The sequence below is a fragment of the Macaca fascicularis genome, chromosome 10 (genome assembly GCF_037993035.2).
Source record: "Macaca fascicularis isolate 582-1 chromosome 10, T2T-MFA8v1.1".
Classification (NCBI taxonomy): Eukaryota; Metazoa; Chordata; class Mammalia; order Primates; family Cercopithecidae; genus Macaca; species Macaca fascicularis.
The window spans coordinates 101,739,216-101,764,203 of record NC_088384.1 but is presented as its reverse complement, the minus strand read 5'-3'; the positions used below and the strand labels follow the sequence as shown (position 1 = coordinate 101,764,203).

Sequence of the window (24,988 nt, the reverse complement as noted above, 5' to 3'; positions counted from 1 at the left end):
GCCATAGTAGCACAACTATGGTTAAGTGAAAAGTCATGGTGTATAGATTATATTCACTGATGAAGGGGTGATAATCCATTTTTCTTCTTCCTTAATGCCATTCCTTATATCTCACCCTTCGCAGTAAGTCCTCAAAATGTTAACAATAATCATAACCATTCATATTTCTGTCACAGTGCGTACAACATATTTTTATGCATATTATATCATTTGATCTTTTTGTATAGTCTTGTCCAAATGAAGAACAATTGCTTATGCTGTTTTCCTAATGAGGAACACAAGGCTCACTGGTACAGAGGTGAAGTAAAGGAGCCAAGCAGAGAAAGGCCCAGGCTTTGTGGAACTTGATGCTTGTATAATTATGGATATCTTGTTTTAGAAAAATAATGCAGAACTACTAACGCAAAATTAGGCACGTAAGTGAATATTTATTTGAAATGAAAAATAAATTGCAACAAGTTACAAACTTACAAAAGCTTACGAACACATTAAATATCATGAATCCCAGAAAAATAACACACTTTATTATTATTATTTTAAATACCTTCATAATACCTTTTTAATATTTTGTGGCTAATTATTTTTGATTGTCTCTTATGACTATAATTTTTATATCATTTCTATAGAGAGAACAGAAGGATAATTCAGTCTTTGCTCTAGCATGGTTGATCAAAAATTTAAAGTTATGGTTGGTAGTTTAGGAAAGATTATTTCCATTCCCATAACTTATCAGTAATGCCACATCTGTCATGTCCTCTGCAGTTTCTGGCTCAGGTGGTGCTACGTGCCTGGGGCAAGACCTTGGAGAGTTCTAGCCCTTTGATTTTGATTTCATGACACCTTATTGCAGCCTCTTAGTCACTGATCCATCTTTATCAGGTCCTCACCACCCCCACTGTGTCTGTCCTGGGTTCATGATATGGCCATGAAGACTTGAAGGCTGGCCCCAAGGAGGTTGCTGTGCAGTGTCTGGTTGATATTTCTCCCTGAGGTTAAATTTGGGATCAATTAGCCTGATGAGTGGAACCAAGGACACGTAATCAGTGAGGGTTGTCCAGATATTGATGTGATAGGTCCTTAAGACCACCACCAGGGCACAGACAGCATCCCTGGACTGGAACAGTGCTGTTTATCTCTATGCCAAAGTGGGGTTCCTGCTTCCTCTCCTCATTCCAGGAGGAAAGTGTGCTGAGCTTTGGAAGGGGCTCTTGCAAGTGTTGACCTAAAGTTTAAGCTTCAAGAGTTTTATGGTAGATTAGCCTTTATTGCCAAGCTAAAAAATGATTTGCAAGTTAGATATTGGGCCTCCAATTTCTTGCTTCTCAATACCTTCCTAAAGGTGGACCAAGAAAAAACTTTGTAGAGGCCTGTGGGGAAGGAAACACAATTAGTCCACTTGTTCTTCTGGATTCTTTAAACATTCATGGGTGATATCATGTTGGGTCTCTAGAGAATTACTGTCATTGAATTGTCTCTTGTCAGGCTATGCTTAGGAACTCCTTAAATAAATAGCCCCGAAAAACTTTTCCTGGAGTCTAACATGAGGCTGTCATAGAGGGTGCCCTCTGTCATGATGACCTTTAATTAGCCATCATTTTTTAGCCATCAGCTTTGTGTAGCTTAAAGCAATGCTTTCCATTAGAACTTTCTGTGTTCCATGTTTATAATGTGCAATATGGTAGCTACTAACCACATGTGGTTATTCAACACTTGAAATGGAAAGTAAGGCTAAGAAACTGATTGAATATTTTATTTTATTGTAATTCATATGAATTAACATTTAAATAGCCTCTTGTGACCAGTGCCTACAGTATTGGATAGATCAAACTCAGATTATTGAAACAGTGATAGCCAACCTGTATGTAAGAGACCTTCCTCACTCAGGTCAATTTGAACCACATATGGTCAGTTTCTGGTAGTAAAAGAGTCTATAGATTTTCTGAACAGTATTTCCTGCCCTGGACCAGGGGTCACTAGGGAGTGAGTCAGATTAGAATGGTGTCATTGAAGAGAAGAGCAAGATATGGACAAGATAATTTTATCTTGGGAAAAGTTCATTTAGAAGGGCTGCAATTGGAAGAAAAGTAGAATTGTGGGACTAGGTGACCACACATTTCCAGGTTGGTAACATTCATAGGGGATTTGCAGAGGGAAGCAAAGTCTTCCATAGTCACTCACTGGAAATTTAGTAGAGGAATTCAGATCTCTGTTAAATTAGCCTATCTTTCATCATGAGATTTAATCACATTATTTTGATGCAGTACTTTTTACCTTGTTCTCTCTTAAGAAGATATTTTGAAGATCAGTGAATACTGCGTTAACTTAAAACAAGTGCAATGTTCACTGATCACTGACTCAGAGAAATTAAAAAGCAACCAACCAAACAACTGGAGTTTAAGGTAGAAAGTACACTGTGATCCCTTTATAAAACAGGAATTTTGGATAAAGGAAGAATTGACAAGATGTGGATAATAATACGTTCTTCTTATATTCTCTGCCAGCAGTCTTCTATGTGCTTTGCATGTGTCCTTTTATTTCATCTTGATGACACAGCTAAGGGTTAGATATTTTCCATCTGCATTTTACAGATGGACACATTGGGGTTCCGAGGACTTAGGAGGTGCCCAGCATCACCAGGTCAGCAGGCCAGAGCTGGACTGTGTCCCAGAGTAGCTAGGACCCTTGACCATAGTACAGAGATATTACCCCATGTGAATGGATACCATCGGGCTTTCTTTTTTTGTTTTTTTAGCATATTGTAAGTTTTCATAAGTAAATATAGTTTTAAGAAAATAGTAGGCAGCTGATATTTGAGGGACTTTGGACTGTTCAGTGAAGATTTTCTTTGTAGGGAAAACTCATCAAATGTTAGAATTGATCTACTTTTTGTCAGCCTCTTCTCAACCCTATTTGAAAAGTCTGAATTGTATCCTTACTATGTGCAAGGCCTGGCGCTAGGTGCCAGGGTTCCATGGCAAAGAAGTCAGACACAGTTTCTGCTTTTATGGGACTCATACTCTAAACAAAGAAAATGCTAACTTGAACAATTATAAGAAAGTCTGATAAGGTTATGGTAGGACAAAGATAGGGCACTGCAAAAGACAAACAGAGGGACTAATTCTGTCTGGAGTGAACTGGTGAAGTTTCTATGGAGTGTTTAATTTAATAGGAACCTTGAAGCATGAGTAGGAGCTCATCAGCAGCATGGTGGGCTCACTAGAGCCTGGGCAAGTGCTCATGCGCCTAAACTGCTCCACTGGCCTCCACCTGCTACTATTTATCACGTTCCTTTGTACAGGGTTAATTAAAGGACTAAGATGAAAGACCACCATTCTAATTTGGAACATCTGGAGACATCAGAAGGCCCATTAGAAGACCCTAAACTTCTAATTTTTTCTTTCAAATACTCTGAAACAAAATCCACCAACTTATGAATACTATCTTTTTTTTTTGGTGGTGGAATTCCACAGGACTCCATTTTGTTCACTATTCTTGAAGCATCAGTAAAATAATAAAGATGATTCCCACTCCCTCTTTTTTTTTTGAGATGGAGTCTCACTCTGTTGCCCAGGCTGGGGTGCAATGGCGTGCTCTTGGCTCACAGCAACCTCCGCCTCCTGCGTTCAAGCAATTCTCCTGCCTCAGCCTCCTGAGTAGCTGGGATTCCAGGTGCGCACCATCATGCCCAACTAATTTTTGTATTTTCAGTAGAGACGGGGTTTCACCATGTTGGTCAGGCTGGTCTTGACCTCCTGACTTCGTGATCCGCCCACCTCAGCCTCCCAAAGTGCTGGGATTACAGGTGTGAGCCACTGCATCCGGCCCACTCCCTCTTTTTTCAGAGAAAAAACTGGAACCCAGAATGAGTGACCTTGTAAGTGAGTTGCTGACAGTTTCTACCTTTGCAGAGACCAAGTTCTTCCATCTACATGACCTTGTGTTGTCCTCCCAATACCCCAAGGCATGGATGTTTTCTTCATCTTTCAATGAGGGAGGTGACTGTCTCAGAGAGGTACAGTGAGCAGACCAAAGTCTCAGAGCGTGAAGGGCTCAGCTTGAGTCCTTGCCCAGGGTGCTGTTAACCCGGAGGCTGGAAGAGCTTGTTCCCTGACAAAGCCTCAGATCTGAGTGCCCTGGGTTCCCCCTGGGCCATGACTTGGTTCCTCATGTTGCTCTGTGTTGCAGAATTCATGCTGGACTGCACCCTGCCCCTTTCAGGGAGTGCAAAGATAGCCCTTGGAGGGGAATGATGGAGGAGGGGGCAATCAGGTAATGAGAGGCCATTCTGATCTTGTGGGAATGTGGTGCCCCTGGTGAGGGTACAGGAAGAAAGTGAGCATCCCTGGGAATCTCACACAAGGAAGGCCAGACCAAATCCCTCTACTTACAAAATGCGCTAGGAAATATGCCTCAGTTGGTAGGCATGATGACTTCTGAGCCCTTGGGTTTGTATCTGTAGAAGAAAAAGATTTTCAAATATTAACTGGTGAAGTTTTATTTTTAGAGATATATTTTTTTCTTTCAATTACTTCCACCATTAACATTAAACCATGAATCTCAGTTCTCTCGCTATAGGGAATGCAGAACCTCAAAAAACTCAATGACACCAAAGAGTTATATATATACTTCTGCATTCCAACGTAGAACATTGAAAGATGTGGAATTTAATTGCAAGGGCTAGTCTCTTCAAAAAGAAGTGGTTGCCTAATCGCCAGCATTCACAGCAATTATGTTGGCAAGTAATGTTTTAAAGCTTACATGGATTGTCTATTTTAACCTCACTATTATTATTCCAGTCTTAAAGATGAGGAAGTTGATGCCCAGAGAGAGGTTCATTAGCTTGTCTAAGGTCACTTATCTAAGAAGTGGTAGAGCCAGGATTTGAGCGCAGGTGTTTGGCTTTGAGCCCATGCTTAATCACTCTGCACATTATCTCATATGCTGGGTATTCTGCTCATGGTAGGGAATACAGCAGGGAACAAGACTGCCAGGCTTCCCTCAAGAGGCTCATTGGTTGAGTCTTTCACTGTGGGTCTTTTGAAATTTCATTTGGGCCTTGCAAAGTAGGAAAAAACAAGAGTCCTTATTTTACTCATGAGAAAAAGAAAGTAAAAAAGAAGGAATTGTCTTACTCAAGGTCATAGAAAGACATAGTTGCAAGATGGGATTAGAAACCATATGTCTCATCAGCACCCTATGTTCTTTCTGTGCCCTGGGAGCACACTCCATTTAGCAGGCTTGCGGCTAGTGTTAATGTCTGTACAATTAACCAAAACTTCCTTTGGGCTGGATCTCCAGAGCCCAAGAACACTGGTGGCCAAAGGATGGTGTCTTGTGAAAGGAGGGCAAGCAAAAGTGTAGGACAAATTTTGCTTTGGGATTTTGGTTACACCTGCAGGTAGAGTGTCCCTGGGATAAGGGTGGATTCTGGGTTGGGGGAAGGTCTGTGGATAAAGGGATTTGTGGGTGAGTTCAGAGAGGCAGAGACAGAGATTCATGGATGTGGTGATGGGATGTGGTGATTGGGAGGGGAGGAGGGCTTTTCTAATCAGGACTTTTATGGAAATTGCCCTTGGCATGTTGGCAACATGGCCACCAAGAAAAAAGAAAGGAGAGATCCAGCACAGTTGCTGGTAAGAGACTCTTCTGCTGGGCTCCCACCAGCAGCTCTAGGATCAGGCCTGGATATGAGATATCTCTTACCTCTTGCGCTTTTGAAGTGTATCTGATGAACAGACTATCCCACAGAAGGATGAACAGCACTGAAATCCTTTCTGGCAGTCTTCCTGCATTGTACACAGTTGAGTACAGTTTTCAGGCGCTGATATGCAGGGTGGAGGTTCCAAGATATACTCTGGAACACAGAACAAGTAAGAGAAGGGCCTCACCAACAGGCTGGAGTAATGTTCAGAACTCAGAAAGCCCAGGGAACTGCCAGGAAACCTGCCACCCTCATCTGCCTTGCATGGTTCCAGGGTGGTGGCATCAGGTTTGTCCTCAGCTGCTGCCTTCGTCTGAGTTCTGAGCAGGGAAGCAGGGCATGGATATTTTTTGATCAAGAATAGAGTTCGGTAGAACCCTGCACCCACTGGTCATTCACCATCCTTGTAGTTCAGATGCCAAGTCCCCATTGACTATGGTTGGATCGATATCAAGGGTATTAATGGTGTATGTGGTGAACAAGAAAGAGGTTTGTACGTTCGTTCTGTACTGACTCATTGTGTGTTCTTGAGCAAGTTGTAGAGCTTCTTGGTAACAACATAGTTTACCCTGGGGTTAACCTAATGTGGGTTATTTGTGTATAGGAATAATGAGTGAAAGGTAAGTTTTGGTAAAGGATGAAGACCAAGCAGTAAACTGAAGGTACTGGATCAGAGAGCTGGGACCCAATTCACAAATAAGTTCTGAGAATGACTTCTTTCGTGGTAAGAAGGGTGGGGATTTCAGAATGGGGTTCAAATATTCAGCTTCTTTTTCTTCCGTGGTGTCTCTCAGTCAGGAGGCCAGAGCACCAGGATGCCCCACTTTCTACTGTTAGAGAAGAATAAGCATCTTTGTGTTTACTTCCTATTTCCTCCCTTACCCCCAAGTATTTCAGTTCAAAGCTAAGACCTACCTGCCCCGGGAGATTCTTTCCTAAGGCCACAACCCACAGTCTCCTTTCTATTCCTGGACTCTAAGGATGGGCCCCATTAACCCCTTTCCCCAAGCCCTTCCAGGTCCTAATTTTTGTATCTTGTGACTCTCCCTTTCTTTGGGGGCAAAAGTCAAAAGTGGGGCATTCTATTGCCCATCTGTGGGTCTATTGCTCTGCAAATATTTGCAATTAGAAGGAAATCTATAGGATATTATGATGGTTTGAAAGGAATGAATGAAGAAAGAGGTCATGACTATAACTGTAGAAGCAAATGGCACCAGAATTGGGGTAAAATAAGCTGAGGTCCAAGCTGTTGACAATTTAACAGAGACCAATAACTAGTACTCACCCCTGGCCTCTCAGCTCTTCTGTAGCTCACTGGGGCACTGCAAGAAATTGGAACTAGTCCACACTTTGAAGAGCCTGGGGCTCAATAGAGCAGTTTAGGGATAGACACCATGATCCAGAGATCTCAGAGAGGTCACCCTTTTCAAGTCTTGACCCCTCTTCTGGGTATCTGGTCCCAACTTCACTCACAGCACTTACCAGCCTTTTAGAAAGCCTCTTTGTGCCTTTCCTCAAATTCTGATTTTTCAATTAACTCTACCCTGGGCACTCCTATTTTCTTGTAGCTTGCTCAGTCCCTCTTAGTCCTACAAACCTACGTGACTTTTCTGAAACTTCTAAAGCAGGATCTAGCCTCCCTAGACACATGAGCTACCACACATATCCCTCTTCTGAGCCACCAGTATTCTGAAGATGTTTTCCCCATAGAAAAGTGGATGTATGATGAATAACAGTTCTTTTCCCACTTGGTATTGGCTAAGGTCAACATTACTATAGCTAGAGCTCTTTTGAGTTGAGCTGGGCAGTGGTGGCTACTGAGATGGACTCTACACTGTCCCATTGATGCTAATTGCCGGTAATTCTGCAGTACCTCTGGAGTTTGAAAATGTGGAATAAAATGCAAAACTTCCTTTCCTTCCTTCCCAAAACATCCTTCAAGGCCAAGATTATGTAGATTCCAGCTTGAGTTCTACCAACTTTGTTGTCTCTCTGTTTTAATGCTTGAAAAGGGAATCCAAGCATACATGAAGGAGCCATGGACAGCAAGACTAAGCTGGATGATGAAGCTGATCACGTTTACAGCATTTAATATTACTGAGCATTTACCATGGTTTAGTAAGAGTGAGCTATGTCTGCATGCATTATCTGTTCTCCTCCAACGATCCCCATATAATTGTGTTCATTATAAGGATAAAAACCTAAGACCCAGATACTTTGCCCAAGGTCACTCAGCAACAGAGCAGGGATTCAAACCTAGATCTTGCCAATAATAAAGCTTGGGCCCTTGAACATGACACTGTATTTTTCCAAGAGGTGTGACAGACTGTCAGCCCTCAGATTCTCTCCTGTCCACAAATGTTACTTCCCTCCTTGGGCCCAGACCCAGCACCTACTCAGAACACGCTCCTTGGGACTCCCAGGCACCAGCTGCAGTGCTAGGCAGAACACCACCAGGAACTGGAGAGGCAGCACAGGCTTCATGGTGCCAGTGGGACGGGTGAGTAAGTTCTGGCCAAGGATTGCTGGGTTTGACCAGGCACTGCTGTGACGAGAAGAGAAGGAAAGAGGGCAAAGTGGAGGCCCAGTGTGATTAGCCTTTCACCGTGTACTCCAATCAAAGCAGGCAGGGCGGAAATCCAAGCACCTCCCAATCACACCCACTCCAGGGTCATATAGTGTTTTCATATCCTCCTTTATCCCTCTAGTCTTGACCTTGCTATCTCTTTCATCTGTATCTAGATCTTATTCATATCCCTTAACATTTTAAATAATTTTTCCCTGTGGAAATTGTACATGTCTTTGTTATATTTATTCACAGAGGATTGAATTTTTTTTTTTTTTTTTTTTTTTGGTGGAGTCACTCTGTCACACAGGCTGGAGTACAGTGGTGCGATCTCGGCTCACTGCAGCCTCCTCCTCCTGGGTTCAAGCAATTCCTGAGTCGCTGGGATTACAGGTGTGTACCACCACGTCCAGCTAATTGTTGTATTTTCAGTAGAGACAGGGTTTCACTGGGGTTATCCAGGCTAGTCTTGGACTCCTGACCTCAGGTGATCCACCCTCGTCAGCCTCTCAAAGTGCTAGGATTACAGATGAGAGCCACCGTGCCCGGTCTGAGGCTTGAAGTTTTAAAAGGAAATTGTAAATGGTATCATAACTTTTCAATTAATTCCTTTTGTTTACTGCTCATGTAGAGAAGTTAACTTTCCAGTTGGCTCAAAAATCTCCACCATAACAATTATTTGACCTCACTGAAACCAACAAACATTGACTCTTCACTTCCCTATTTTATAGTCCTCCCCTCTAGGTGATTACTTTTCTTTCTATCAATGTAGGATTCAGAACCTGTCATTTAAATCTCCTTGTTTGAATCTGCCTACAAAAACTGCAGCCCTGAGTGAATCCAACCATCAATTTCATTGAAGCTTGAACCTAGGCAGATATTTGTTGCTGGGGGAAAATAATTCAACTGTGCTACTAAACAGCACAATAGATGCATCATCACCAGACCAAAAAGGGTTTGGTAGTCTTACTAAGTTTCTTCAACTAAGTAAGCCAGGGTTCCCACTCTCTACAAATACTATTTCAAACTTGCTTTCCTCTCTTTAAACCTTGGATCTTTTCTTCTTTCAATGAATCTGTAGCTAGTTAGCTTGCTAAATTCTCCCGTTGTTTATTATGGTTTCTTTGTGTGTTCTCTTCAGTGTTTATCATATCCAAATAAGAACAGTTATAGTTTTCTTCTTCAAACTTTAAGCCATTTTTAATGCCTCACTGTGCTGGCTAGGCCCTTGAGTACATCATCATCTGTAAGTGGTGATAGTGTGTATTTTTGTCTGATACCCGATTTAAAATGAAAACTTCTTGTTTTCTCTTTTAGAACTGTCTCCACTTTAGTGTCTCATAAGCACCCTCTATCAGGTTTAGAAAGTTTTCTTTCATTCCTAATATAACAAGAAATTTTAAATTAGTTTATGTCAGATTATGTGTATTGCTTTTTTCTGTGTATATTGAGATGATAACATTTTTATCTCCTTTAATCTGTTAATGCGTTGAACATTCAGATTTTCAAACATTAAGCCATTTCTATGGTAATATAAGGTGATCATTAAATATTATCATTTTTATATTGTTTGGTTCAGTTTTCTATTTTGGAGGTATTTTACATCTATGTTCATAATGAACTGGGCCTGTAATTTTTCTCTCTCATATTGTCCTTGCCTGGTTTGGTAGCAAGTTTATGCTGACTTCATAGGATGTGCTGAGTAGCAGCCCTTCTTTATCAATTCTCTGGAAATTCTTGATTTAAGATAATTAGTTACTTGAACTCTCAACTCTGTTTTTCTTGCACAAATATACTCATTTGCACCTTGTTGTTTTCATTTAACAATATATCCTGAAAACTGCTCTCCAGTAGTTCATAACGATTTTTCCTCTATTACAGCTGCATTTGACATCCCTTGCACATGCACCTTAGTCATATAGCCAGTCTCCTATATTTAGGCATTTAGGTAGTTTCCAAGATTTTGCTATTATAAATAATGCTGCAATGGACAATGATGCATAATTTTCTGTATCGTTGGAGGTATAATATCAGTACATTTCTAAAAGTGTGATAGTTGGTTAAAAGGATAAATGCATGGCCGGGCGCAGTGGCTCATGCCTGTAATCCCAGCCCTTGGGAGGCTGAGGCGGGCAGATCATGAGGTCAGAAGTTCGAGACCAGCCTGGTCAACATGGTGAAACCCCTTCTCTACTAAAAATACAAAAAATTAGACAAGCATGGTGGCAAGCGCCTGTAGTCCCAGCTACTCAGGAGGCTGAGGCAGAAGAATCACTTGAACCTGGGAGGCGGAGGTTGCAGTGAGCCAACATCAAGCCACTGCACTCCAGCCTGGGCAACAGAGCTGGACTTCGTCTCAAAAGAAAAAAAAAAAGGATAAATGCACATATAGTTTGGCAAGATATTGCCCATTTCTACTTCGTAAAGATTATACCTTTTTGTAATGCCACCAACAATGTGAGTGTGCATGTTTCCTACAGTCTCACTAACAGAACGGGTTGTCATGCTTTTGAATTTTCGCCAAAACAATTGGGTGAGAAATGTTATTTCTGTAGTTTTTGAGGTTCATTTACTATGTAGCATGCACCAGTACTTCATTCCATTTTATGGGTGAATAATACTCCATTGTATATATATATCACAATTGTTTATCCATTCATCTGTTGATGGACATTTCAGCTGTTTCCTTGCTTTGGCAATTGCAAATAATGCAGCTATGAACATTTGTAGATGAATTTTTTTGAGTATATATTTTTAATTCATTTGGGTAAATATTTGGGAGTAGTAAATATCTGGGTCATATGTTTAACCTTGTATGTTTACTTTTTTGAGGAAACTCCAAACTCTTTCCACAGTGGCTGAACCATTTAATACTTCTATCAGCAATGCATGAGGGTTCCAATTTCTCCACATGCTTGCCAACACTTATTATTTTCCTTTTTAAAAATTATAGCCGGTCAAGAGAATGTGAAGTGGTATCTCGTGGTTTTTATTTGTATTTCCCTAATAACTAATGATGTTGAGCATATTTCCCTCTCCCTCTACCTCTCCCTCTTCTCCTTCTTCTCCTTCTCCTCCTTCTTCTTCCCCTTCTTCTCCTTCTTCTTCTTCCTCTTCCTCTTCCTCTTCTTTTTTTGATGGATTCTCGCTCTGTTGCCCAAGCTGGAGTGCAGTGGTATGATCTCAGCTCACTGCAACCTCCGCCTCCTGGGTTCGAGAGATTCTCCTGCCTCAGCGTCCTGAGTAGCTGGGTTTGCAGGCGCCCGCCACCACACCTGACAAATTTTTGTATTTTTAGTAAAAATGGGGTTTCACCATGTTGGCAAAGCTGGTCTTGAACTCCTGACCTCAGGTAATCCACCTGCCTTGGCCTCCTGAAGTCCTAGGCTTACAAGCATGAGCCACTGTGCCCAGCTGATATTGAGCATATTTTCATGTGCTTGTTGATCATTTTTATATCTTCTTTGAAGAAATGTATATTCAAGTCCTTTGCCCATTTTGTAATTGGGTTTTTTTTTCCCCCTTGAATTGTAAGAGTTCTTTAATATATTCTGGATGCTCTTATCAGATAGATGATTTTTTCAAATATTTTCTCCCATTCCATAGGCTGTCTTTTCACTTTTTTGATAGTCATTTGAAGCACAAAAGTTTTTAACTTTGATGAAGTCAGATTTTTTTTCTTTTGTTACTGTGCTTTTGGTGTCTTTTCTAAGAATCCATTGCCCAATCCAAAGTCATGAAGATTTACTTCTATATTTCTTCTAATAATTTTGTAGCTTTTATATTTAAATCATTGGCTTATTTTTGAATCAGGAAGTGTGAATTCTACCTTTTCAAGATTGCTTTGGCTATTCAAGCCTCTTGCAGTTTTGTAACTTAAGGATCAGCTTTTCTATTTCTCAAATAAAGAAAAATCTGGGCAGGCGTGGTGGCTCACGCCTATAATCCCAGCACTTTGGGAGGCCGAGGCAGGTGGTCACCTGAGGCCAGGAGTTTGAGACCAGCCTGGCCAACAGAGTGAAACCCCATCTCTACTAAAAATATAAAATTTAGCCAGGAGTGGTGGCGCATGCTGGTAGTCCCTCTACTCAGGAGGCTGAAGCAGGAGAATTGCTTGAACCTGGGAGGCGGAGGTTGCATTGAGCTGAGCTTCCGCCACTGCACTCCAGCCTGGGTGACAGAACGAGACTCCATCTCAAAAAAAAAAAAAAAAAAAAAAAAAAATTCTGTTGGAACTTGATTGGAATTGCATTGTAATGCTGTCTTAATGATTTTAAGTCTTCCAATACAGAATATGGGATGTTGGCCAGGTGTGGTGGCTCACGCCTGTAATCCCAGCACTTTGAGAGGCCAAGGCAGGTGGTTTGCTTGAGCTCAGGAGTTCGAGATCAGCCTGGGCAACGTGGCAAAATCCTGTCTCTACAGAAAATACAAAAATTAGCTGGGCGTAGTGGCATGCGCCTACAGTCCCAGCACCTGGGAGGTAGAGGTTGCAGTGAGCCAAGATCACACCACTGCACTCCAGCCTGGGTGACAGAGCCAGACCTTGTCTCAAAAAAAATAAAAAAGATGGAATGTCTTTCTATTTCTTGAGGTCTTCTATAATTTCTTTCAGCAATGTTCTGTATTTTGTGGTATACAAGTCTTTTACCTCTATGGTTAAATTTACTTCTAGGTATTCTATCCTTTCATAGCCTGTTATAAATCAAATTGTTTCCTTAATTTCCTTTTTGGATTGCTCATTGCTGGTGTTTACAAAAACAGCTGAGATAGTTTTACTTTCTTCCCAATTTGGATGACTTTTATTTCTTTTTATTACTTAATTGCTTTGGTTAGAACTCCATTACAGTGTTGACTAGTGGTGGTGAAAGATGCTTCATCGTCTTATTTCTGATCTTGGGAGAAAGATTTTGATCTTTCACAATTGAGTATAATGATCATTGTATATAGTTTTTTAATCATGTTAAGGAAGTCCTTTATTTCCTAGTTTTCTGAATTTTTTTTAATCATAGAAGGGTGGTGAATTTTGTGAAATGCTTTTTTTGTATCAATTAAGATTGGAAAACTTTGAGAAGGATTGGTGTTAATCAAAAAAAGTTTAGTATAGATTTTATCAGTGAAGTCATCTAGCCCTAGGCATTCCTTTGTTGAAGAGAGTTGTGTGTGTTTTTCAAAAATTACTGATTCTATCTCTTTATTTGTTATAGGTCTGTTAATATTTTCTATTCCTTCTCAAGTCAGTCTTGGTGATTTGTGAGTTTCTAGAAATTTGTCCATTTCCTCCAGGTTATCTAATTTGTTGGTATAAAATTGTTATAGTATTCTCTTACAATTTTTTTTAGTTCTGTAAAGTTGGTGGTGATGTCCCACTCTAATTTCTGATATTAGTTATTTGTGTCTTTTCTCTTTTCTTCTTAGTCAATCTAGCTAAAGATTTTCAATTTTATGGATATTTAAAAAAAACCAAGTTTTGGTCTTGTTGATTCTTTTTATTGGTTTTGTCTTTCCTATTTCATTTGTCTGTTTTCAAATGTTTATTATTTCCTTCCTTCTGCTAGCTTTGGGTGTAGTTTGTTCTTCTCTTTCTAGTTTCATATGATGTAAAGTCAGGTTGTTGATTTGAGATCTTTTTTTTTTTTGAGACAGAATCTCACTCTGTCGCCTAGGCTGGAGTGCAGTGGCGTGATCTTGGCTCACTGCACCTCTGCCTCCTGGGTTCAAGTGATTCTCCTGCCTCAGACTCCTGAGTAGCTGGGACTACAAGGCTCGTACCACCACACCCAGCTAATTTTTTGTATTTTTAGTAGAGATGGGGTTTCACCATGTTAGCCAGGATGGTCTCGATCTCCTGACCTCATGACCTACCTGCCTCAGCCTCCCAAAGTGCTGGGATTACAGGCGTGAGCCACTGCGCCTGGCCGAGATCTTTCTTTTTTAATGTAAGTATTCACAGTTATAGATTTTTCTACCCTGAGAACTACTTTTACTACATCTCATAAGTTTTTGTATATTGTGTTTTGTGTTTTTGCTTTCATTCGTTCGAAAGTTTTTTTCTAAGTAATTGGGACTACAGGTGCATACCACCATGCCCAGTTAGTATTTGTAGAGACAGGGTCTTGTTATGTTGCCCAGGCTGGTCTTGAATTCCTGGGCTCAAGTGATCCACCCACCTCAGCCTCTCAAAGTGCTGGGATTACAGGTGTGAGTCAACATGCCTGGCTCAAAGTGTTTTCTAATTTCCGTTGTGATTTATTCTTTGACTCATTGGTTGTTAAAGAGTGTATTAATTTCACATTTTTGAGAATTTTCCAGTTTTCCTTCTCTTATTGATTTCAGCTTTGTTCCATTGTGGCTGGAGAAGATAGTTTGTATAATTTCAATCTTTTTTTTTTTTTTGAGACGGAGTCTTGCTCTGTCACCAGGCTGGAGTGCAGTGGCGCGATCTCAGCTCACTGCAACCTCTGCCTCCTGAGTTCAAGTGATTCTCCTGCCTCCAAATGATTCTCCTGCCTCAGCCTCCTCAGTAGCTGGGATTACAGGCATCTGCCACCACACCAGGCTAATTTTTGTATTTTTAGTAGAGACAGGATTTCACCATGTTGGCCAGGATGGTCTCCATCTCTTGACCTTGTGATCCGCCCGCCTCAGCCTCCCAAGGTGCTGGGATTACAGGTGTGAGCCACCGCGCCTGGCCTGTATAATTTCAATCTTTTAAAATTTATTTAGGCTTGTTTTGTGGCCTAACATGTAGTTTATCCTGGAGAATGTTCCATATGTGCTTGAGAAGAATATGCATTCCCTTCTTGTCTTAGGTCTGTCTTAGGTTTATAGTGTTGTTTAGTACCCTATTTCCTTATTGATTTTTCTGTCTGCGTATTCTATTCATTATTGAAAGAGGGCCTGGAATGCTTTCCAACACCAACAACCAATTCTCCTATCTCTGGACACCAACTGGGTGTTCCAAAATTTAATTTAATTCTGACACTAACTACTTGAAGTTAGTGCAGACCCCATAGCTTATAGGCTTGATTTCACAAGAGTACTCCCAACTTCAGGTGCCAGTTGCAAGTCTTGGGCCTCCTGCACTTTTGATCTACTGGCTATAAATCAGGGGCTCCCACAATCCCATCTGAAAGTTTGATAATTTGCTGGAACAGCTCACAGAACTCAGGAAACACTTTACTTAAAGTTTATCAGTTTATTATAAAGGATACAAATGAATAACCAGATGAAGTAAGTAGGGTGAGCTTCAGAAGGGTTCCAAGCACAGGAGTTTCTGTCTTTGTGAGTTGGGTGTGCCACCCTTCTGGCACATGGATATGTTCACCAATTCAGAAGCTCATCAAATCTTATTGTTTAAGAGTTTTTATAGAGCTTCAACTCCTTCCTTCTTTAACTTCCTGGAGGAGAGTGGGTGGGTCTAAAAGTTCCAACCCTCTAATCACTTGATTTTTCTGGTGACCAGCTCCAACCTGAGGCTACCTAGGGGCCCCACTCCAAGTAACCTCATTAGCAGAAACTCAGGTGGAATCAAAAGGGGCTCCTTATGAATAACAAAAGACACACCTATCACTCAGGAAATTCCAAGAGTTTTAGGAATCTTGTGCCAGCAACTGGGGACAAAGATCAAATATATTTCTTATTATGCCATGATGGGATATTGAACTCTCCAACTATTACTGTAGTGCTATGTCTCCCTTCAATCCTGTCAGTGTTTGCTTCATATATTTTGAAGCTCTATCGCTTGGTGTGTATATGTTTATAATTTTTATATCTTTTTGATGAATTGGCCCTTTTATCAATATATAATCATGATTTTGGTTCTTTTAACAATATTTGACACAATGTGTATTTTGTTTGACTCTAATATAATAATCACAGCTCTTTTTGCTACTATTTGCCATATGCAGAAAATTGAAACTGGGTCTCTTCCTTATGCCTTATACAAAAATTAACTCAAGATGCATTAAAGGCTTAAATATAAAACCCCAAACTATAAAAGCTCTAGAAGAAAATCTGGGCAATACCATTCAGGACATAGGCATGGGCAAAGATTTCATGACAAAATCACCAAAAGCAATTGCGACAAAAGCAGAAATTGACAAATGGGATCTAATTAAACTAAAGAGCTTCTGTACAGCAAAATAAACTATCATCAGAGTGAACAGACAACCTACAAAATGGGAGAAAATGTTTGCAATCTATCCACCTGACAAAGGTCTAGTATCCTGAGTCTACAAGGAACTTAAATTTATAAGAAAAAACAAACAATCCCATTAAAAAGTGGGCAAAGGACACGAGCAGACACTTCTCAAAAGAAGACATATATGCAGCCAATAAACATGAAAAAAAGCTCAACATCAGAGTAATGCAAATCAAAACCATGATGAGATACCATCTCATGCCAGTCACAATGGAGGTTATTAAAAAGTCAAGAAACTACAGATGCTGGTGAGGTTGTAGAGAAATAGGAATGCTCTCACGCTGTTGGTAGGAATGTAAATTAGTTCAACCATTGTGGAAGACAATATGATGATTCCTCAGAGATTTAGAACCAGAAATACCATTTGACCCAGCAACCCCATTACTGGGTATATACCTAAAGGAATAGAATCATTCTGTTATAAAGACACGTGCATGCGTATGTTCATTGCAGCACTATTCACAATAGCAAAGACATGAAATTAACCCAAATGCCCATCAATGATAGACTGGATAAAGAAAATGTGATAAATATACACCATGGAATACTATGTGGCCATAAAAAGGAATGAGATCATGTTCTTTGCAGAGACATGGATGGAACTGGAAGCCATTTATCCTCAGCAAACTAATGAAGGAACAGAAAACCAAACACTCCATGTTCTCACTTATAAGTGGGAGCTGAACAATGAGGACACATGGACACAGGGAGGGAAACAACACACCCTGGGGCCTGTCAAGGGAGGGAGAGCATCAGGATAAATAGCTAATGCATGCTGGGCTTGATACCTGGGTGATGGGTTGATAGGTGCAGCAAACCCCCATGGCACATGCAACAAACCTGCACATCCTGCACATTTACCCCAGAACTTAAAATAATATTAAAAATATAGCTCAATCATATAGGGTTTTGTGTAATGAATTGTTAAGAATAATTTATAATTAGGCCGAGTGTGGTGGCTCACGCCTGTAATCCCAACACTTTGGGAGGTTGAGATGGGTGGATCAATTGAGATCAGGAGTTTGAGATGAACCTGACCAACATGGCAGAAACCCATCTCTACTAAAAATACAAAAATTATCTGGGTGTGATGGCACGTGCCTGTAATCCCAGCTAGTCAGGAGGCTGAGGTGCGAATTGCTTGAACTCGGAAGGTGGAGGTTGCAGTGAGCCAAGATCACGCCACTGCACTCCAGCCTGGTGTGGAGTGAGGCTCTGTCTAAAAGAAAAAAAAGGAATTTATAATGAACACATCCATTATGTGCAAATAGTCACCTCTTAAAGGGGCTCATGATATGATTTCTGCCTTCACAACTATGGAAATTGGAGTGTCTATCTGTAGCTACCCTCACCCCCCCCCCAAAAAAAAAACTTATGTCGTTTCTTTTTGAGAAATAATGACATTGTAAATATTTGCATGACTAAATAAAGGTGGCAGAAGGTAGGTAACAAAGGATAGGTGATTCAAAAATGAGAAAATAAAAGATGGTTTACAGAAGAACTAAAAGAGAATGTAATAAAATATAGGTTAATTCTAAGCGCCTTTTAAAAAATGATATTTTTTCTTTTCTTTTTTTCTGTAAAGCATTTTGTAACTAGAAAGCAGAAATAAATAGTACCTTTCAGAAAAGAAAAACTCTGTTAGCAAGAACACAGGACTGGTTATGTGAGAAGAGGCGTCATTCCTGCAAAAGCCCTATCCTGTATGGAGAAGGACAGGGTTAGGAGAAGGCAAAGGCAGGAAGCAAGGACTCTTGCTCTGCCCTGACTTGGCCAGTGGAGGCAGCGAGGACTGAAGATCATTCCTTCTTTCTTTCCTTCCCTCTCCACAGGCAGCTCTGCAGGGAAGTCTGTGACTGCCTGGCCAGACTTAGGGCTCACGTTCTGGTCAGAGTCATGGCATCCCAGTCTCTGCTGCCTGTCCTGGTTCTCTGTGTGCTGCTGCTGCTTCAGGCCCAGGGAGGATACTATGACAAGATGAGGATGCAGAGTAGGTGATGGGCTGCTGGATGGGTGAGGGGGAGTTGGGTAGGGGGAACGGAGGAGATGTGTCCAGTCTGAGTAGGACCTAGGAGCTGGAACCTTTCTGCATATCCAGCTCTGGCCACAATGCTGTGCAGACTCTGGACTGTCCCAAACCATGACCCTCCAACCCCTTTACCTGGCCTTGGGATCAGTAGCGGGAATGAAGGGGGAACCTACATCTTTTGTTGTTTGCTCCCAATACTTAGAGACAAATGGTACATCCCATAGTGAAAGGTGTACCAGGACTGAGAATCCAATGGGAAAGCAAGACAATTATTCTTTGATTTATGCACATCTGTGAGCAGTAAACATCTAGAAGTGGTTATGAGGGTAGGTGTAGGTGTAGAAATGGGTATAAGTGTAGGGTAAAAAGGACATAGAGCAATGAAAAGTTGGGATATACAGGGAAAAGTTAAGTGTATCATCAAAGGAGCCAGGAGAGTGGTGGTGGGAAGGGATATTAGGGACAGTGACAGTGAGGAGAGGAAAGGGAGGGATGAAAGGCAAGTTCATCTTCTTGTCTGGGCTCTGCAAATTCTGGAGAATAGGGGAGGGCTTGGAAATGTCTCAGGCCTCTTTGAGCTCTCAGGGTCAAACTGTAGATTCTATGGGGGCAACTTCACTAAGGTGACTCCTATGGGAGTGACTTCACCATGATTAATGGGGAGACAGAGTTCTGAATGCAAGTGTATGGTGAGGGTCCAGGAAACCCAGGCATTGAGGTCTACTGGGGTGAGATGCAGAGCAGGGAGACAGAATTTAAGATACTGCCAATCACTAGGATTGGTGATGGGCCGGAAGGAAGTTCCCTGAAGAATCCAGGAGAGTTGTAGTGGTCAGGGGGGCCTTGGTTCTGGGGCCATGGAGGAACTTCAAGCTTGAGAAGGGTGCTCTGTAGGTGCATGGTTTCATTGACCCTGCTTCTGCACCATTTCAGGAATCAAGGTCTGTGAGAAGCGACCCAGCATAGATCTATGCATCCACCACTGTTCATATTTCCAAAAGTGTGAAGCAAATAACATATGCTGTTCAGCCTTCTGTGGGAACGTTTGCATGAGCATCCTGTGAGTGGGAGAGTGGGCTGGGATGTGCATCCTGCTCCCTGAACCCTTCCATCCGAGACTGTGCCCACATCCGAAGCGCAACGACATCAAACCATTAGCACAAGAACGTCAACAGGAATGCCACCCTCCCTGCTGTCTGAACTCCCTGTCCCTGTCAAATAAACCAGAACAAATGCCCAGGGATCCTGCCTCTTTTGCTGCCACTACAGGTGATCATTGAGAGCCCACTGTAGCCCCCACAGGTGCCCCGCTTGTCTTGTGTCCTGGTCTTCAATTTCTCTCCCTGGTTATGCTTCTCTACCCTCCCTCTTCCTCTTTGGCCCATGTATCCCTGCCAGCCCTCAGGAGGCCCAGCCCCTTGCTGTTTTGCTCACTGAGCCAGTACTCCCAGGGGGAGGAACTGCTCATGTGCAGCATCTCCTGATGCTAAGAACATTTCTCACCCTGGAGTCAGAAGGACCCATTAAGCATGAGATGGGTGGTAGTTAGAACCCGAGGTGAAGAGTGGGAGGCCTCCAAGCACTGCTTTGGTCTCCTTAGCCTTGGTGCACCCCCACCTCATACTCCCCAATCTCTTTCTGAGCTTCAGATTGCTCTCTCTTTACAATGAGGATAATGAGTCCCAGGAAGGCCAGCGACATGCCTAAGGCCATAAGAGAGTGAGAGGATATGATGTGGCCGGAAGAGAATGTTTCCTCTGGGCTCACTTTTTGCTCAGTTCTCTCCATTACCTGAGACCAGAGGCATCCTAGTGAGAGTGAGTGCCTGCACCAACCCCAAACTTCCTCCTATCCTGCACCCACCAACATGGCTGCTCCTCTAATGGGACCCAATTTGGGTCTCAGGATTGAACACTCCAGCACTTTCCATTAACTGGATAGTCCCTATCTTTCCCAAGCCCTCTTCCTTAGGGGCTCATTCTCTTTTCTTTTGATCAAGAGGAACACCAAAGGGTGGGAAACAGGTGGTTCATGCTGCTGTTGCTAAGGAGTAATTGACACAGAGTGGCAGTGGATCTTGCCTGTCATCCTACTGTGAGTTAGTGGAAATTAACCACTGTGGTACAGACTCTCCCTTACTCTGCAATCGCTTCTCCTCTGAAGTGATCCTGGGGCTAGATCCAGGGTTGGGTCACATGTGGCTAATCAGAACACGGAGTCAAATGTGAAGAAGTTTCAGGAGGACAGGCCATGCCCAGAGGCAGGTGTGCAGTGTTATGCTCCAATCTAGTGCTTCTTGCTGGGCTGTTTGATGAAAGAGACATCAGAGAAGAAAACTTCCCACATCAGACCAGAGGCTGTGAGCCACCTCTGAGGCATCACCAGGCTCTGGGTATCTCAGGTTTGTCTTCACCTTTCTCAAGAGCTTTTCTTGGACAAGGGGTCTTAGAAAAGAGATCATCATCAACCACCAACATAGACATCATCAGAGGTAGGTGGGCTATAAGGGCATGGTCTCTAAGAGATCTTATTTGGTGCTTCCTCAGATAGCCTCCCTTAGCAAGCGTCATCTCAGGCCATCTCCAAACACTGCTAGGAGACACTATTAAGAGAGGCAAATTTACCTGTCAGGGACCGTATAGAGAATAACCTCCCCCATTCAAGTTCAGTGCACTGTACCATGTGGACATGCCATGGGTGTCAGGTTGACCTATTCCATGTCACTGGCGTGAGCATCATAGACTATGAATTTTACTGGAAGCAGTTGCTCTGCTTTCTTCTAATCACTGGTGCCCTGACTTGTGTTTTGGAGAGCTCTCTGGACAACTCACAGTGCCCCAGGGAACTCAAAGCTGAAAGGAGTGCCCATTTGGTTATGACTGTGTGCTCTCTCTTCTATGAAAACATCTATGTGCTCTCATATTGTGTAAAATAAGGTAGTGAGGACTCTTAGAAGAACATGAATGTCTTGGAGGCAGAGGAAGAAGCAAAGGCAAATTTTTCCAAAATCTGGATCTCCAAAATGTCAAATTCTAGCCTGAAAAGAATCAGAGATGAGGCCTGTTGTGTTTGAGAGCAAACACATAGTCTTATGGTTGCCACTGCTTTTGCATTGTTTGTTCTCTTTATATCTCCTAGGCTGTGTTGCTTTTTGAAGTGAATGTAAATGGGAAGACTCTAGAAGGATACTGCCATCTCATGTATGCAACATGACACTGATCTGTCCCTACCTTGTTTCTGTACTTTGGCTGCATTTGATGCTCACAGGTGGTTCTATACCAATGTCGTCACCAGCAATGTTTGTCCCTCCCCTACTTCTGTTAACAGTCTGCATTATTCCAAACTCAGAATGCCTAATTCATGAACTACAGGATTATTTGAAATGTAAAGTTGCATTTGGTGATTGTGATTTCTTCCACCATGAAATGCATGTTGGCACAAAAATAGTTAGAATGTTCATGCTGTGAAAGATTCAAGGGAAGTCTCCTATCCAGAAGTTATTGTTACCAAGCCTAAAGGCTTACCCTTAGATGATTTCAGCAACATGTTGAAATAGGAGACTCATGACTCTCCCTTCACCCACAAAGAAACAAACTGAACAAACTATTCAGTGATTGATTCTCTCTGAAAAAAGACAGAAACCAATCGAGAGAGTTCTACACATTGGGCAACTGAGAAAAAACATCTGCATCAAATGAGTGGGAAAAGCTGAGGTGCACTCAGGCATGAACTTCACCTTGGACACTGCCATACAACCAGGAAAGGAATCCCTAATACACAACTTCTCCCTGTAGAGAGGAGGGTTTGAGTCTCACATATAGTACTTTATCTCCGAAATTCCCTATGGTTCGGCTCAATTAATCAACTCTGGAAGTGGAGGGGATTAGGAATATGTAAGTCTTTGTGACCTACAGGAAAAAAGCAGTGGTTTTATGCTACAGAACAAGAACTTCCAGGGGCCTCACTCTCTGGAGGCAGTGCAGAGAAGGGCTTAAAAAATGCAGCTTCTTGTTTTTCTCTGGGAGGGGTTTATGACACTCTTCTAGGGGCTACTTGGTGCCTGGGCTTCTAATTAACTTGCATTAATTAACTTGCATTGGGGAGTTAAAGAGGCAAATAGCCTGCTGGTAGCCTCAGAAAGCAGATTGGCACTTCCCAAGCCTTTTTCCCTGGCTCACCCCAGTGATAACTCCAGGTCTATTACTCCTTCTTGAAGAGAGTTTGTCCACATGTAGAATGCCTCAACTTTTGCAGCTTCTACTGGAAGGATTGCACTCTAAAACTCCCAGCTCTAGGAGCAGAGAGTACTAGGCATATGAGAATCTCTCTAGACCACAGACAAAAATGGTAGATTTATACAGGTGCACATGTACTTCTGGGGGCCTCAAAATCTTTGAGCAGTACAGAAAAGTACATTAAAAATGCTGTTCCCTGTTTCTCCCTGTGAGGGGTTTATGCCATGCATTGAGTGGCCCAACTTTTATAGCAGCTACCACCTGAACTGAAACCTCCTAGCTCTACAAGTTGAAGGGATTATGCATATGCAAGTCTTTCCAGATCGCATACAATTTTTTTTTTTTTTTTGACAGAGTCTCGCTCTGCCACCCAGGCTGGAGCACAGTGGCATAATCTTGACTCACTGCAACCTTCACCTCCTGGGTTCAAGCGGTTCTCCTGTCTCAGCCTCCTGGGTAGCTGGGACTACAGGCATGCACCACCATGTCCGGCTAATATTTTGTATTTTTAGTAGAGACAACGTTTCACCATGTTGGCCAGGATGGTCTTGAACTCCTGACCTCAAGTGATCCACCCACTTCAGCCTCCCAAAGTGCTGGGATTGCAGGTGTGAACAATTGCACCCAGGCAAAAAGGTGGTTTTAAATGGGCATAATAACACTTCCAGGGGCTACATCTCCTGGGAGCAGTGCAGAAAAGGGACTAGAATGCTCAGCTCCTATTTTCTCTCTGCAAGGGGTTTCCTGCTTACTCTTTTGGTGGCTACTTGATGACCTTGCTTTTAATGAATTTGCATTGAGGACCTAAGGGGAGAAAGAGTAGCTCCCTGTCATCCTGAGCTTGAGCTAAGCACTTTCTGACCCTTTCCTTTGGTTCATCCCAGTGATAAATCCAGTTGACCCATTCTTCCTGGAAGAAGCTTGTCCATGTACTGACTACAAAAACTTCTATAGTTTCCATCCAAGGGACTGTCTCCTTATCAATCTACCTTTGGGGACTAATGGGGCTTTGCATTCCCAATGAGACTTTGCATTCCTAAGTGGCCTGGGACTATAGAAAACAAAGACATGGGCATACAACGGGCCCACTTTCAGTGTGTATTAGTCCATTCTATCATTGCTGTAAAGAAATACTCAAGACTGCATAATTTATAAAGAAAAGAGGTTTAATTGGCTCATGGTTCTATGGGCTATACAAGAAGCATAGCAGCATCTGCTTCTGAGGAGGGCTCAGGGAACTTTTACTCATGGCAGAAGACAAAGCCAGAGCAGGCATCTTCACATGACTGGAGTAGGAGCGGAGTGGGGGAGGTACTATATACTTTTAAACTACCACATCTCATGATAACTCACTCACTATCATGAGAATAGCACCAAAGAGATGGTGTTAAACCATTCATGAAGGATCTACCCCCACGATCCAATCACCTCTCACCAGGCCCACCTCCAACATTGCAGATTACAACTTGACATGAGATTTGGATGGGGACACAGATTCTAACCATATCAAGCAGCTATCTCTCCAGGATCAGAGGGTGCAGTTTGAACACAAATACAGGCATTTGTCACAGATTATCTCTCCAGCTTAGTGCAGAGAGAGGGAGAGATAAATACCGGCACTCACCTTCGCCATAGGATGGAAGAAACTGGAATACTCACTACCCCTGCCATACATGCAAAAAGACAGAGAAAGTTTTAAAAACAGTGAGGAAATAGTGAATTGTTACACACAAGAGAACTCTCCCTTAGATTATCAGCAGATTTTTCAGCAGAAACTTTGTAGGCCAGAAGGAGGTGGGATGTTATATTAAAAATCCTGAATAAACCAACCCTGTCAACCAAGAATACTATACCCAGAAATCTTTTCTTTCAAAAATGAAGGGGTGATAAAGACTTTCTCAGACAAACAGGAACTGAGACAGTTTATCACTACTAGACTTGCCTTGCAAGAAGTGTTAAAGGGAGTTCTTCAAACTGAAGAAGAGGACACTAATTAGTGACTGGAAAACATATGAAAGTATAACATTCACTGATAAAAGTAAATAATTGTGAAATCCAAAATACTCTGATACTGTAATGGCAGTGGGTAAATAAATTATATCTTTAATAACATTAAAAGACAAAGCTATTTAAAACAATGAAACCTGAAATAATTTGTTAAGGGATACAAATTATAAAAAGATACAAATTGTGACACCAAAAACTTAAGACAAATTTTCTCTTGTCTGAGGCCAGCTTGCCTTCTCTTCATTCT

The 24,988-nt window shown here is 42.0% G+C and overlaps 2 protein-coding genes across 2 annotated transcripts; one reads left to right on the top strand and one right to left on the bottom strand.

Annotated features, from left to right (window-relative positions):
* Positions 1 to 408: 408 nt before the first annotated feature.
* On the bottom strand, positions 409 to 8,237 carry WFDC13 (WAP four-disulfide core domain 13). The gene is made up of 4 exons (XM_005569165.4): positions 8,098 to 8,237; positions 5,704 to 5,854; positions 4,389 to 4,453; positions 409 to 1,367 (listed from the first exon to the last, which is right to left on the bottom strand). Exons 1-3 carry the CDS (start codon positions 8,183 to 8,185, stop codon positions 4,411 to 4,413), a joined length of 282 nt encoding a protein of 93 aa, XP_005569222.3. The 5' UTR covers positions 8,186 to 8,237; the 3' UTR covers positions 409 to 1,367; positions 4,389 to 4,410.
* A 9,939-nt stretch (positions 8,238 to 18,176) lies between these two features.
* Positions 18,177 to 19,742, top strand: WFDC10B (WAP four-disulfide core domain 10B). The gene is made up of 2 exons (XM_015429881.3): positions 18,177 to 18,460; positions 19,433 to 19,742. Exons 1-2 carry the CDS (start codon positions 18,367 to 18,369, stop codon positions 19,561 to 19,563), a joined length of 225 nt encoding a protein of 74 aa, XP_015285367.2. The 5' UTR covers positions 18,177 to 18,366; the 3' UTR covers positions 19,564 to 19,742.
* The last annotated feature ends 5,246 nt before the right edge of the window (positions 19,743 to 24,988 follow it).